At 41.3% G+C, this 13,830-nt stretch overlaps 1 protein-coding gene and 2 long non-coding RNA genes across 3 annotated transcripts in view; all 3 read left to right on the forward strand.

Annotated features, from left to right (window-relative positions):
• Positions 1-13,830, forward strand: part of LOC311031050 — a 544,877-nt gene that overhangs the window by 351,037 nt on the left and 180,010 nt on the right. The gene's annotated exons all lie outside the window — the stretch shown is intronic.
• Positions 1,332-2,927, forward strand: LOC311032879. The gene is made up of 3 exons (XR_014599224.1): positions 1,332-1,519; positions 1,631-1,706; positions 2,481-2,927. It is a non-coding gene; the product is annotated as an uncharacterized lncRNA (long non-coding RNA).
• On the forward strand, positions 2,939-12,213 carry LOC311029026 (uncharacterized protein). Its single transcript, XM_084033880.1, has 9 exons — positions 2,939-3,354; positions 3,524-3,606; positions 3,768-3,886; positions 3,973-4,178; positions 4,273-4,369; positions 5,471-5,568; positions 5,777-5,921; positions 6,517-6,637; positions 11,225-12,213. Exons 6-9 carry the CDS (start codon positions 5,489-5,491, stop codon positions 11,287-11,289), a joined length of 411 nt encoding a protein of 136 aa, XP_083890006.1. The 5' UTR covers positions 2,939-3,354; positions 3,524-3,606; positions 3,768-3,886; positions 3,973-4,178; positions 4,273-4,369; positions 5,471-5,488; the 3' UTR covers positions 11,290-12,213.

Here is a 13,830-nt window from a genome sequence, read left to right on the forward strand (position 1 = left end):
GGGGAGCAGGGGGAGCCATGGCTCCCCTGGTGGCCACCTGAGCTCCCCTGGAAACATGATTTGTGAAATTTGGGGGGAGCTCTAAAATATTGATATGATTGCCAAATTAATTATATTTTGGCCATGGTTTTCCCTCAAAGGTGTAAAATAAGAGAAATAAAATTGTATTTTTAGTTCGTGATTCATGAAAAAAGTGTTGCCTGCTTGCACGTCGGAGGCGCTTGAAGCGTGGGGGCGCTGCCTGCAGCTGATGTGATGATGATCGATCGGGGTGTTTCATGTAAATATTGTACATAGACCTATGGTGTGCGTGCAACGGATTTTCTCTTTATAATAGGCATATGCTGTTGCTATTAATGACAGGATCAGCATTTAAACTTTGCCCCCCTCCAAAAAAAAAATAAATAAAAATGATCGCCCAGCCCCGGCTCCCCCGGACACCGTGGTATAACTCGCACACTGCATACAAGTACACTTTAAAAAGCCTTACTATCACTTCAAAATACAATTTGAGACACAGTAAACACCACTGTCCTATTTTTGAAAGTTGTTGCTTGACCTTGTAGGCTATTGCTGCACTCTCAATTATAACTGCTTAGTAGTGTCATATAGTTTTTTTTACTATGGATGGGTGGATTTTATTTATGGTTGCTGAAGAGGACCTCGGATTCAAACATTATTGCTCTTTGTATGTGTGTCTGGTGTATTGCAGGTCATAACCATTTTCACCACAGCCATCTTTCCTCCCTCCCATTTAGAAAGACCGATACTACACATCACCTCTTTTGCATGTCTTCATGGCAAGGCGATTATCACATACTCAGGTTACACTCCACTTGCTATTGACTGGATTCACACTTTTTAATCTTTTTTTTAAAATAAATAAATTATTAGTCTTTTTAGACTCTACCTGCTTCATCTAAAGTGATTGATGGTGTTATTGTTGGTAACAATGGTTAACTTGGGCTCTAATCTCTCATCCCAGTATGACCAGCAGGCAGCCACTGCCGCTGCGCAGACTTTTCTCTCAGTGCTCAATCGCACAATAGAAGAACCCAGGCAGGGGAGTCAGGACATGTCTCCTCCTTCAACTGTACAAAATGAGATGTCCAGGTAGTGTAGCCAGCCAGCAGTAGTGCATTTATTTTTCATGTCAGCCATGCGGGTTGTAGGGGATTTATGAGATGTTTTGTGGTGATTTGTGGGATGACATAGCCATCCCATGCAGATTATATTTTTTTACTGACCCTTTTTGTAAAATATTACAAACATATTTTACAAACAGGGGTCTCACATGTTTTAACTTTTTTGCAGATCATTCCCTGGATTTTTCAAAAGAAAATCTGCAGACAAACATAGAGGCAAGAAACAAAAACCATGGAAAGGATTTGACATGGCTTTTTTCTTACTAAGTGACAAAGCAGAAACCACCCCGACCACACAAGATGAACTGGAGCTACTACAGGCAGGGCTGGGGAAGAGGACTCTCTCGATCACTAAAGACTTAAGCCATGAAGAGGTGACGAGTAGTATCTTTCTTTATCTCCCCCTACCTCCTCTATCATTGCCTTCTCCATGATCGATTTTTACAGATATCCCTTCCTGAAATATTCTGTCTTTATTAATGTAGTTGTCCACTTTACTGATGAGCACCTACCCGAAAATGGCAAGTCTTGAAGGAGGATGGCTTCTATACAAAGCAGCTGGTATGTTAAACAAGACATTAGATTAACATAAGGCTATTTGAATGGAATCTTTAAATAGTGTGGAGCCCTGCACTACACAAGGCTTTTCCGGGTTCAAAAGGAGTTTCCAGAGTTTCCCAAAAATAAGCTGTTCAATAATACTGACTTGACTGTTTTTGTTTTAAGCGGGCACATCCATGTGTACAGTGATCATAATGTGATAACCAAACTTGCCACAAGGAGATATGGCAAATTTAGTGAATAATGTTAGAGCTTAACTCAAGAAGAGATGTCATAGAGGCTCATATCCATCCATCCATCCATTTTCTACCGCTTATCCAGTATTCAGGGTCGCGGGGGGGCTGGAGCCGATCCCAGCTGTCATTGGGCGAAGGCAGGGTACACCCTGGACAGGACGCCAGTCTGTCGCAGGGCCGACATGTAGAGACAAACAACCATTCACGCTCACATTCACACCTACGGGCAATTTAGAGTCACCAATTTACCTATCCCCGAGGCTCATATCTAAAAATCAAAAAATCAAATATATTTTTACTGACACATGACATTGTAGATTATTATAATGCAGAACACCTGATTGTGCACGTTTTAACTTTTTGTCCTTGATTTCATTATCATTACAGTCGATAATACTTTTCCTCATGTCAACATTTTTCACTTACAAGTATGCCATGAATGGGTCAACTTACACTGGCTGAATGCCATGCTCAGCACACTGATGTTAATATACTTGGTTGGCACTACTTTTAATTCCCATAAAACTTGAATTTGCAGGTGGACATGGAAGGAGGAGAATGACCGCTGTTGCCTTAGAGTCAGAGGGATACACTGGCTCTGTTCTCAGAAGCGCCTCCGCAGGAGGGAGGTTTATGTTATATATTGCTCCTCTCCAAGAGGAGATTGATCTGACACCACTGCCAGTGGATGCTCCAGAGTTCAGTCTCATGCCAAAGGCTACATGCACACAGTGCAAAATGGTTATGCCATTGCAAATGCTAGCTCTTCATGTGCAAGGTGATTGTGAAGGGATGTCTAGGACAACTCTTTGTTATTCAGAGGTGAGATGCCTTTCTTGTCACATTTTTCCACTTAATGCAAGTTAAAGGTGAATGTTGCCACCCGGCCTCCAGACTAACTTTTTCAAAACCGCGGCTTCCCTGAACATTACTGAAAAACTGTCTCAACCATCTCGAAGTGAATGTAAACTGTCCCAAAATCGAAATGGTGGGGATTCTTTTTGTGTTTTTTTTTCTCCAATTGTTATCATCTATATCTGTTATTGGCATAAGATAAATAGAAACATCATGAGGAAATAAAGTTTAGTCATAATAAATTAAAGCCCCTGGAAACATGAATTTAAATATTAAAAATACATATATTATATCAAAGCCGAGTGTCTGATTAAGCATCCACAAAAGTCTGAGTGAAAATAGCCATAACTATAAGAAATCCTGGTTAAAAAAAAAGTTCATTTTGCTGTTTAGATCAAATAACTCTTGGTCTGTTTAAATGTTAAATGACTGACAACTGTCAATCAGAGTGTTATCTGGTTATCTGACACATTGTTTGGCTGCATTGTCAGCAAGAAGATGAGGAGCTTGATTCTTCTGTTCCTGCCACTTCAGATGTAGTGCCACCATCGAACAAGGTGTGGTTCTATGTAGGACAGAATAATATTTATTGTGATAATAATAATATAATATTTTATATTTTTATTACTCTTGATTTTGAGTGAAACCATAAATGATCAAATGAGCATTTATACTGAGAGGGTTGCTATAAAAATTGGAACTAATCCTGTCCATCTTCCCATTTAGCAAAGTAAGACAGAATGCCCGATATGCAACAAATACTTCCCAATCCAGGACATTGAGTTCCACGCCAGTATCTGTGGAGCAAGGTAAGTCAAGTCAAGTCACATTTTCTATATAGCACATTTAATATGACGGGCGCAGACTCAATGTGCTTAAGAGTAAAAATAAATAAATAACTAAAACAGACAAGTGGTGTATGTCCTTTGCATATAATAACATCACATTTTTGCATGTTTGCTGTGATTAGATGGAAGTCATTGTAACTTCCATTCTTAGTTGTAGTCCTGTATGGAGCCTAGATGCTGGACCTGAAAGTCCCCATGATCTGCAAGAACCAACACAAAATACAATAGATGACATCTCATGGTAAAAAAACAATAGGGATCTCGAAACTTGCATTTTGCTGCCAAAATATCTTTAGATTTTTAAGATGTAATAATTTATTTTAACAGTGAAGAAGATGTTCTGCGTTGGGTTGACTCAAAAGTTGAGAGGGGGAAGACCTTCGATATTTGTGTCTCGAGGGACAACATGCTGGAGAGAGGTCTAAAGCTTTGGCAGCGCCAGAAGACTGGAGGCCCAGCGAACAAACTGAATATCACCTTCATAGGAGAAGCTGGCATCGACACCGGGGCATTAAGGAAGGAGTTCCTGTCTGGTAAGTAGTAAGCCAGTCACAAGTGTGTAATACTTCCAAATCATCAATAAAACCCCATGACTGAGGCTGTTCTATGGTTTGTTTATGTCCACAGAGATGGTTGCTGGGATAGAGATGCGCCTCTTTGAAGGGGGGGAGAAAGGGAAGATCCCAAAATACTCCATCACTGACCTGGACAAAAACTATTTTAAGTTCGTTACTCTTATTCATATTCTCATATTAACCAATGGTATTACTTATTTACTTGCGTTTACACAATGGTGTATACTATAATGGTTTGTACAACTACTCACTGCTAGAGGAATAGACTATATTAAAAAGATATTGCTCATGGTACACCTCTACATATCTTATCTTAAGGCACTTTGGGTACATAGTAAGTAGCCATTCCAAATATTGTCTCCTGGCCATTCCAGCCAGAGCCAGGAGCTTATCTCCTGATTCTGTAATGTGAGGCACCTTGGTGTACAAGTGCACCCCCTGGACATGATGCTGGTATGTCACAGGGACTTGGGTACATAGGAATGAATTTATATTTTCACCTCTTGCATCCTTGTTTTTATGCTTCCATGGCTGGATGGCATCATGTATTTGTCTTATCCGGCTTAGTACAATGTTACGATACAATGTTATAATGTCATTTAGCAGACGCTTTTATCCAAAGCGACTTACATTGAGAGTTCCTACAACACAAGCAAGGACTTGTGTAGTACTTCTTACTCTTGGTAACTTGATATCTCAGCTTGGCAGAATATGATGTGGCCAGAAGGTCCAGTTGGACTCTGAACTAATTAGATTTTGGAGTTCAAAGGTCAAGGTCACTGTGATCTCACAAGGTGGTTTTAGTCTGAAGAATGCGATCTTTGGGATGGATTGATAAATTAGTCACAATTAGCCTAAACATCCACTTTCATATTGAAATGATATTCCTTCAGCCACTACATGGGGTAAACAGAGGATGTTGGCCTAGATGGCAAACTGACTCTTGTTGCTGGAGGAATACACTCACATGGCAGTATTTTCAACAAGCAACTTACTCTAGCATAGGTTTTAGATAATTGAGGAAACAAATCATATCCATGGTAATGGCCTGAATGAACAGGGAGGTCAATACATTATTTTGTCATAGCATCACATTTTTATTTCCCCCACTTATATCCAGATTTGCTGGTGAAATATTTGCATTAATCGAAAAGGTGTGTTGAAATCTCAAGCACATATCCTTTCCATTATGAAAGTCTTGTTTGAAAAATATTTTTTCTGGAAGTTATGTTTGGAAAATATGCTTTCAGATCGAAAATGCAACTGACATGACACAGTACACTGAGGAAATCCTCAACTGTGGATATACAGGCCCCATCACCTTGGAGCACAAAGACAGCATAGTAAGGTATATGCATTTTTTCTATAGCTCACCAAATGTTTCATGGATTTTTACCAAGGTGCAGTGAGCCAGCCATGGTCTACGCACAAATCTGTGCTTAAACCTTGCGTACAATCGTTTGTCGCACAAATCTGGGATTCAGCAATATTTTCAAAAAGTCTGCAGTAAGATAGGCACTAAAGTTTATGTCCAATATCTATCTTCTTTTTGTTAGAGCTGTTTTGCTACATGCCACCACGAAGCGTACACCAATGCTTCAACAACTGCGAGAAGGCCTTGAACTCTATCAACTACTGTCAGTCATGCAAAGGAAACCCAAGGAATGTCGGAATCTTTTCGTGATTGGGGATGATGACAAGGTAAAATAAACAAGATGGGTGCTCATAAAACACAGACCTATGCCACATGAATGCTTTTCAAACCATGTGTCTTGCTCATGAGCCTAAGGCAAGGCACCTTTATTTAAATAGCACATTTTAAGCACAAAGTGATTAAAAGTGCTTTACACAGTTAAATAAAAATCGTATATAGCATCCACATTTATAAAATAGTAACATGAATGCCTGAAGTCCAAAACCAGTCCAAATCCTGTAGGTCTCACACCCCACACTTGCTGGCTTTCTGTGTTACCTTCAGTTGAGAGACAGCCATTTCAGTCCCCCTCTTAATGGGGTGGGATTTTTTTTTTTGATTGGTGGTTCCAACCTATAATAACTCTACTGTTCAGTTTAAAGTGGTTCATTATTTCCTCACCCCTCTATTTTACTTGTGATCTAACAGCGACTTTTTGTTTGTCTGAAATGCGTGAAATTTTAGGATTGTATTCCCACTTAAATATCACGTCTCATACTGGTTGATGTGCTAAATATAATTGGTTTTGGCTATGTTCTTGTCTGTCTTGACTTCTAAGATGCAATCCAAAATATCCAGCCCAATGTACTTTATTGTTTCAAGGTTGATTCACATTACATCATCTCCAGCCTGGCTCCAGTGATGAGCGAGACTGGTTCAGTAAAACAAAGGACAGAGACGCAGATACTGGACTTCTTTCAAGATTTCCTTCTCGAGCTGGAGGGTATGTATTGGCATTACATATCTACATGTTGGTAGCAGAGCTACTCCATGTCTACAGCAACTGGTTTAAGGTCATATGCAAGTCACAGATATTGTGGGGAGTCTGGGTACGCTACATGTCAATCCGTGCAATTTATGATTGTTCTACTAGTGCTGCTTTTGGTAATTTTCCTAAAATCCCCTTTTGCTTTCAAATCAACTGAGCTGCACCAATGTCGATGTCATCCATCAAACTGAATATGAAACTTTTTCACCATAGAAAGGGAGAATTTCAAAATCAAAGTCCTTTTTGATCACACTTGTCTTGAACGCATGCCAAAGCACACAGTGTGCTACCCTGTTGTGAGTGCATGCAGCACCACCATAACATTCCCCACAACACATCTGAAAGATAGTGATGCATTTAAGTCCAACCTTGAAATTGCAATCCGATATGGTTCCAGGTTTGATAGAGTTTAACTACCGTATTTGTTTTGTTTGACTAAACCTGATGTGTTTAATCAGTTAATTTTAGTTCGATCCTGATCCTCTCAAACTACTAGTAATCACCTACTGCAGAATGTTGGACAGTTGCTGTTGCTCTCGTGTCTGATCCACTGTGCTCAAAATAATACGAAGCAAAATCTAAAGAGGGATTTATTTCTTTGCATTTCTGCTTGTTTCCCAGAGAAGGGTGGGTATAAGTCTGACATTTGACATTAGGGGCCCTAGTTTCGTAGACCAGGCGCAGTCAGCTTTCAGCGCACCTGCGCCGCGCCGACGGGGTGTGTCCGCCTGGACTTTGCAAGTTTCGTGCACCGCGCAGGCTCGCACAGGCACACCTCCCGTCTCGCCCACCGGCGCAAGTGGGAAAGAGGGAGGAGAAGAAGGCGTGAGTGGGAGACGAGGAGGAGACGAGTATGGAGCTAGAACAGTCTCATAATTCATAAATGCACACAGAAATTCATAAATGCACAAAAAAGATTTACAAATGTGTGTGCATTGGAAATATGTTTATGAATCTTGTTTTTTATATGTGAATATTTTTTACTTACATATGAAATGAAACATATTTGTGTGTGCATTGAAAATGTATTTGTGTTTTGAGTCACATGTATATACAAATCCCCAAATACATTTGTAAATCTTTTTTGTGCATTTATGAATTTCTGTGTGCATTTATGAATTATGAGACTGTTCTAGCTCCATATTCTAGCTCCATAGCATTTGAAGTCCCGTTGTTGACGGAGGCTGAGGAATTTTCTCACGTGGGAAAAAAAGTCAGTGAATTGCACCTGTGTCCGACTTGGACGTGGTTGGGAACTTGTTGTGTTTATGACGAGTTCCGGCGGAAACTCTCAAGTCTCGTGCATGCATCAGCGCAAATGCATGCGATCCGAAACGCAGCCATTAAGTAGCCCGACTTCATTTACCGACGCGAGTCGGGCAGTTCTTCCGGTGTGGACTCGCCTTAAATGATATGAAGGGTTAATGGTTGGTTAAGGGTTTATTTATTTGTTTATTTGTGAAATTTGGTACAGATACTCTTTAGACCTAGCTGAGGGGGTCGTCCAAAAATGTTTCGAAAATATGCATGTTATCAGAAGATATCGGCCAATGAACATTAGAGGGTGGGACTAACAAAAAACTCTATAACCTTTGCCCCAAAAATTACGAAACTCGAAACCTATGTTGCAATTGCTTCAAAGAACATGCATGTCAAGTTTAATTAAAATTGGGTCATGTTTGGCGCTGCCACAAATTTCCAAAAAATGCAATTTTTTGGCTGTTTTTGGCCATTTACAGGGGTCGTACAAAATCAAAAACTGATTATACCGTTGATCTGATCGATACCAAAATTTGATATGTGGTTGGAAAGGCCTTAAGGAAAAAAAGTTAGTAAAAGATGCTCCAAAAGTCTTGGGGCGTGGCCACGGCGGCGCCATGACTGCGCTACTATTTTCAACCTTCGCCATTGGCATTAAAACTGTTATAACTTCACCGTTTCTTCTCAGATCTGCTCCAAAATATTCATGCTTGTTAAGAGTCACGTCCTGAACACAACTGCACTGCAATTTTAACTCACAGGTAGAGCGCCACCTAATGGCGACATGAAATGTGACCGATTTTATGCCCTTTTTCTGAGCAACAGCCCCCCCTCTAGGTTGAGCGTACAGGCATGAAATATTTTTTCCTGGATAGCCCATCTAGAGTTGTACAAAAAAGCCTCTTGGACCCACCGCCCAAAGTCATCATAAAGTAGGTAAAAAAAAAAGTTTTTCGCCAAGTGTGTAATTCAGCCAGTTTTTCACTCAGTCTTCACTCGGGGAGCATAGGGGGAAGAGACACATGGGGCCAGCGACCACCAGGGGGAGTCAGAGATCTATCATGACACATGGAGAATCTGTGAATCTCATATGCAGTTGCAGTCTGCTTCACACCAGATCAACAGTCATGCCACTTTTAATTCCTTTTTTTAAATTCCTCTCATTTCAGCCTGGACACAAAGGGAGCAGGAGAGATGGCACACTTCACATGCACCTCACACAGCTGTCAGTTGAACTCTGCCATAAACATTATAACTTCAGTGTTTGTTCTCTGATCTGCTCCAACTTTGCACACTTGATTAGAGTTCCTTCCTGAACACATCTGCACTTTGACATTCACTCTGTCAGAGCGCCACCTACTGGCAACAGGAAATGTTATTGATTTTGTGACTTTTTCAAAGTTAAAGCCACACCTGATTTTTTCTTAAAGGAGACATATTATGCTCATTTCTGCTTGTTGACATGGGTCTTTGATGTCTAAATGGAATGATAGTAACATGCTTTGGTCGAAAAAACCCAAGGATTGAGCACAGCAGGGTTCTCAACATACCAGTTTCACAGCCCTGCTTTCAGCGGCCGGATTCAGTGACTTTCCCTTTAAATGCTAATGAGCTACTGCGTGCGCCGCCCAAACGGTCTTGGCACCGCCCACCTCAACGCTACAGCTGTAGTTGCATGTAAACAAACACACAGCCATTTAGCACAACATGCTAAGTAATGAACATAGCTAACTGGTCGGGAATAAAAGACCATTTTATACCGTGTCCTCTGCGGGTTCACGGCGGAACAGTAGCTCACCGTCCGCGAACTACTGACAACGCTACAGCTGTAGTTGCATGTATACAAACACACAGTCATTTAGCACAACATGCTAAGTAATGAACATAGCTAGCTTGTCGGGAATAAAAGACCATTTTATACCGTGTCCTCTGCGTGTTCACGGCGAAACAGTAGCTCACCGTCCGCGAATTACTAAGACCAATTAAAACAATCTTCCCTGCGTGTTCACAGCGGAACAATAGCTCACCGTCCGCGAACAACAGAGACATTTCACCCGTCTCCTCGCCATGTTCATGGCCGAGCAGGGGTTCAAGGCCGGTTCGAAGCGATACAATCTCAATGTCCTAATTCATTTTCTCAAATCACCGTCATGTTTTAAAAGAGTGCTGATATGACAAATTAACGTTTGGTAACATTAACACTATAGTGAATCCGACTGCCAGTAAGCACAACGTTGAACACTTCACATGTAATGTTAGCTCAGCCTCATTCGGCTAACACGACGGTTAGCATTAGCTCATGTGCTAAATGACCAAAGTAACACAAACTATACTGTTTTTGTAAATACTTACAGTTGCAACATCTGTGGCGTCGGCACGGACAGTGGGTATGGATCCATCTTTTAGGAGCAGTCTTGTTGCCAATCCAGCGGTATACTGTCCGTGGTTGGAGAAACAGTCCGATGTGAAGTGATTCGCACAGACCAGGACATTTTTGCTCAATGACGCTGGGACGTTTCCCTGGTAAACAAAATTTAGCCACTTCGCTTTTAAATCCTCATTGTTTGGGAGGCGATGTAGCGACATATGAGGACCCGTGCATCCGATGACAGAGCAGCAGTGCTTGGCTTTCGGCTTGTACATGGTGGCGGTTAGGCTGTCGAGTACAAGTGAAGCGAGTAAGAAAAAATGGCGGATCCTTGTTCAGGTAGCCGGCGTAATGTGGGCGGGGATATGCCATGAATATGCAATGACTATGCAAGAATATGCAAAAGACCGGATTGTGACGTCACAATACGGTCAAAATCCAAACGGCTCGTTTAGAGACTAAATTCCTGACTCTGCCAGTTACTAAATATTGACTTAGTTGTCAAAACTCATGTTTAAGGGGTCGGGAGACACCCCGGATACGCAAATATACAAACTAAAGCAAGGAAAAAGTCAGTTTTGCATAATATGTCCCCTTTAACTAATTCCTCTCATTTCAGCCTGTAAGGAGGACACAGAGGGAGGAGGAGAGATGGCACACTTCAGATGCACCACACACAGCTGTCAGTTGAACTCTGCCATAAACATCAAAACTATTATAACTTCAGTGTTTGTTCTCCGATCTGCTCCAAACTTTTCACACTTGATTAGAGTTCCTTCCAGAACACTTCTGCACTTTGACATTCACTCTGTCAGAGCGCCACCTACTGGCAACAGGAAATGTTATTGATTTTGTGAATTTTTCCAAGTAAAAGCCACACCTGATTTTTTTTTAACTAATTCCTCTCATTTCAGCCTGGACACAGAGGGAGGAGGAGAGATGGCACACTTCAGATGGACCACACACTGTTGTCAGTTGAACTCTGCCATAAACATAATAACTTCAGTGTTTGTTCTCTGATCTGCTCCAAACTTTCCACACTTGATTAGAGTTCCTTCCTGAACACATCTACACTGACATTCACTCACAGTCAGAGCGCCACCTACTGGCAACAGGAAATTGATTTTGTGACTTTTTCCAAGTTAAAGCCACACCTGATTTTTTTTAATAACTAATTCCTCTCATTTCAGCTTGCAAGGAGGACACAGGGGGAGGAGGAGAGATGTCACACTAGGGGGAGGAGGAGAGATGTCATGAAGGCATGGACGTGTGTAAGCTCTGTGACTGAAATGTAGTTTCACTTGTGAATGCAGGCACTCCAACGACCGCACGTGAGACGGATGCCTTTCAGTGTCCATCGCTTGCGTCTCGACTTGCGCCTGGAAAGGCGGCCGCGCCAAGGGCAGCGTCCACGACACTGCCCTGTGACCGCAGGCACTCCACGACCGCATATGAGCGAGGGCCCGTCACGATACTGCTCGGAGTTTTAATTAAATTTCTTTCCCCCTTGTAATTCCCCATGAATTTGTCGTGAAAGAGGATATCCTTTGTTTTTTGATCAGTTTATTATTTTAGTCCATGCATTAGTCAATTATTAGATTCCTTCTGATGCTGACTATCACATAAAAAGGTGTTTTAGAGGCTCAGACAGACTTCTTGTGTTCATTGCCAGCTCATTATGAGAGAGATCACGTCCACCTTCGGTGTGTGACGCACATTTCCTAATATGGACTTCACTACTATATAGGGTGACCCCTAATTTTCACTGGATCCGCTGCATATGTGTGAACTACAGGTCTTGGAATTGGGTTAAAATTCTGCGTAGTCAAGCCAGACACTCCAACATTTTAAGTGCGCCCCTATTATTAAAGACTTTATGGCAAATACACGGAGACAACTGGGAAAGTCGGGGCTAATTTAGAAGTGCCTGTGGGAGCTTCAGTTTCTTTTACCGACTTTCCCAGTTGTCTCCATGTATTTGCCATAAAGTCTTTAATAAGGGCGCACTTAAAACGTTGGCGTTGCTCCGTCTCTCCTTTCTCTCTTGGGACGGGGGCGGACCGGATTCTGCTTTTGTTTTAAAACAGAATAACAGCTACAAAATGTGCGTTTTGTGTTATTCTGTTCTTCCGTTCTGAGTTTAAAACAAAATAACAGATAAACAAAGTTGTTTTTCTGTTATTTTAATTTGGTTTTGAAAAGGAAAAACCAAAGAACGAAGGATACACAGATTCACAAGTCGTACAATATTCTAATTTTAATAATTTCAATAACCCCCTTGGCCCCTTCTTAAAAAATGGTTTGGTCCACACCCCGGTTTGTTCTTCCCATGGTTCCTCCTCACCGGAATTAAGTGAGCGCGAGCGGACTTCAGCAGGGTCAGGATGACCCCCAAAAAGTACAAGTCCGGACACCAGAAGAGAGTTGAAAAGGAGGCCAGGAGTAGGAGCAGCAGAGCAGGGGCCCAGGACATCCAAAACTTTTTTTCCAAGAATGGTGAGAGTAAACTACCGAGGGCGGCTGAAATGTCTGTAACATTACCTTTGACGGGGCGCAGGCTGCAGCCTATAGCTGTCATCTGGCCGCGCTACACTCTGGGCAAGTCGCCAGTTCATTGAAAAAAAAAAGTCGCCAGTTCATGTAGCAGCAGTTCCTAGAGTAGCCTTTAACTGAACGTTACTAATTTAGGGGCTACAACAGTGACTGTGTGTTTCACACATATCACTGTCGGACAGTGCTCCAGTATGCGCCCATTCACAGGCTGCATTGAATTGTATTGTGACGCATTCAAGTTCTACTCAGTAATTATGAGCATCTGACGAAGGTCAGTGACGTTATCATGATGTGTTCAATGTGGTCTTGTAAAATGTGTTATTAGTGGGACATTTGAATAGCCTAAATAAAAAAAAAGGTAAATGTACAAAGATCTGTTGTTGTTGTTTGTTTTCATAGCAATATAAAATAAAATACACCATAATAGCTGACAACAACAAAGTAAAAAAGACTATTTAGAATCTTTGGACAGCTTACACTTTTTTTGCATATCAGTGCTTGATAAAATGAATAACATACCCACTACCTACTTGTTGAGTGGTTAATTGAAAATGTATTTGCAATCAGAGGTGTAATAACGTGTTGCAAATCAGTGAAATGAGAATAAGACAACTAATATGTAGCCCGTGGAATTTGATGCCACACAGGATACAATTACTTCTGGGTTTTTTTTGTAGCCTTAGTTTTATTTGTTGAACACCATTTTCCACATCTTGACAGAGGGTGTTGTTTAAAATAAAATACAATAAAATGTGGTAAAATAAAGTACAATAAACGTGATAAAATACGGCAGTGGCCACGACTGCAAATTAAGGACACAATCAGTTACATATACATTTCAAAATCACAAACCTCAGTTCAGTCAGGACCACTTTGTCAAAAATAATCTTTATTTCTTGCACAGTTTTATTTGGCGGTATGGTACTGTTCTGGGACTCCCTGCTCTTCCACGCGCTTGCGTGGAAAG

Source organism: Eutrigla gurnardus, assembly GCF_963514095.1.
Source record: "Eutrigla gurnardus genome assembly, chromosome: 1".
NCBI classification, from domain to species: Eukaryota; Metazoa; Chordata; class Actinopteri; order Perciformes; family Triglidae; genus Eutrigla; species Eutrigla gurnardus.

What these genes read in the sequence shown, in the direction of transcription:
- LOC311029026 (XM_084033880.1), top strand. Translation starts at nt 5,489, where the DNA reads ATGACACAGTACACTGAGGAAATCCTCAACTGTGGATATACAGGCCCC. An exon ending in CACAAAGACAGCATAGTAAG is followed by an intron (nt 5,569 to 5,776) that starts GTATATGCATTT and finishes TCTTTTTGTTAG; the next exon opens with AGCTGTTTTGCTACATGCCA. An exon ending in TTTCCTTCTCGAGCTGGAGG is followed by an intron (nt 6,638 to 11,224) that starts GTATGTATTGGC and finishes CTCTCATTTCAG; the next exon opens with CCTGGACACAGAGGGAGGAG.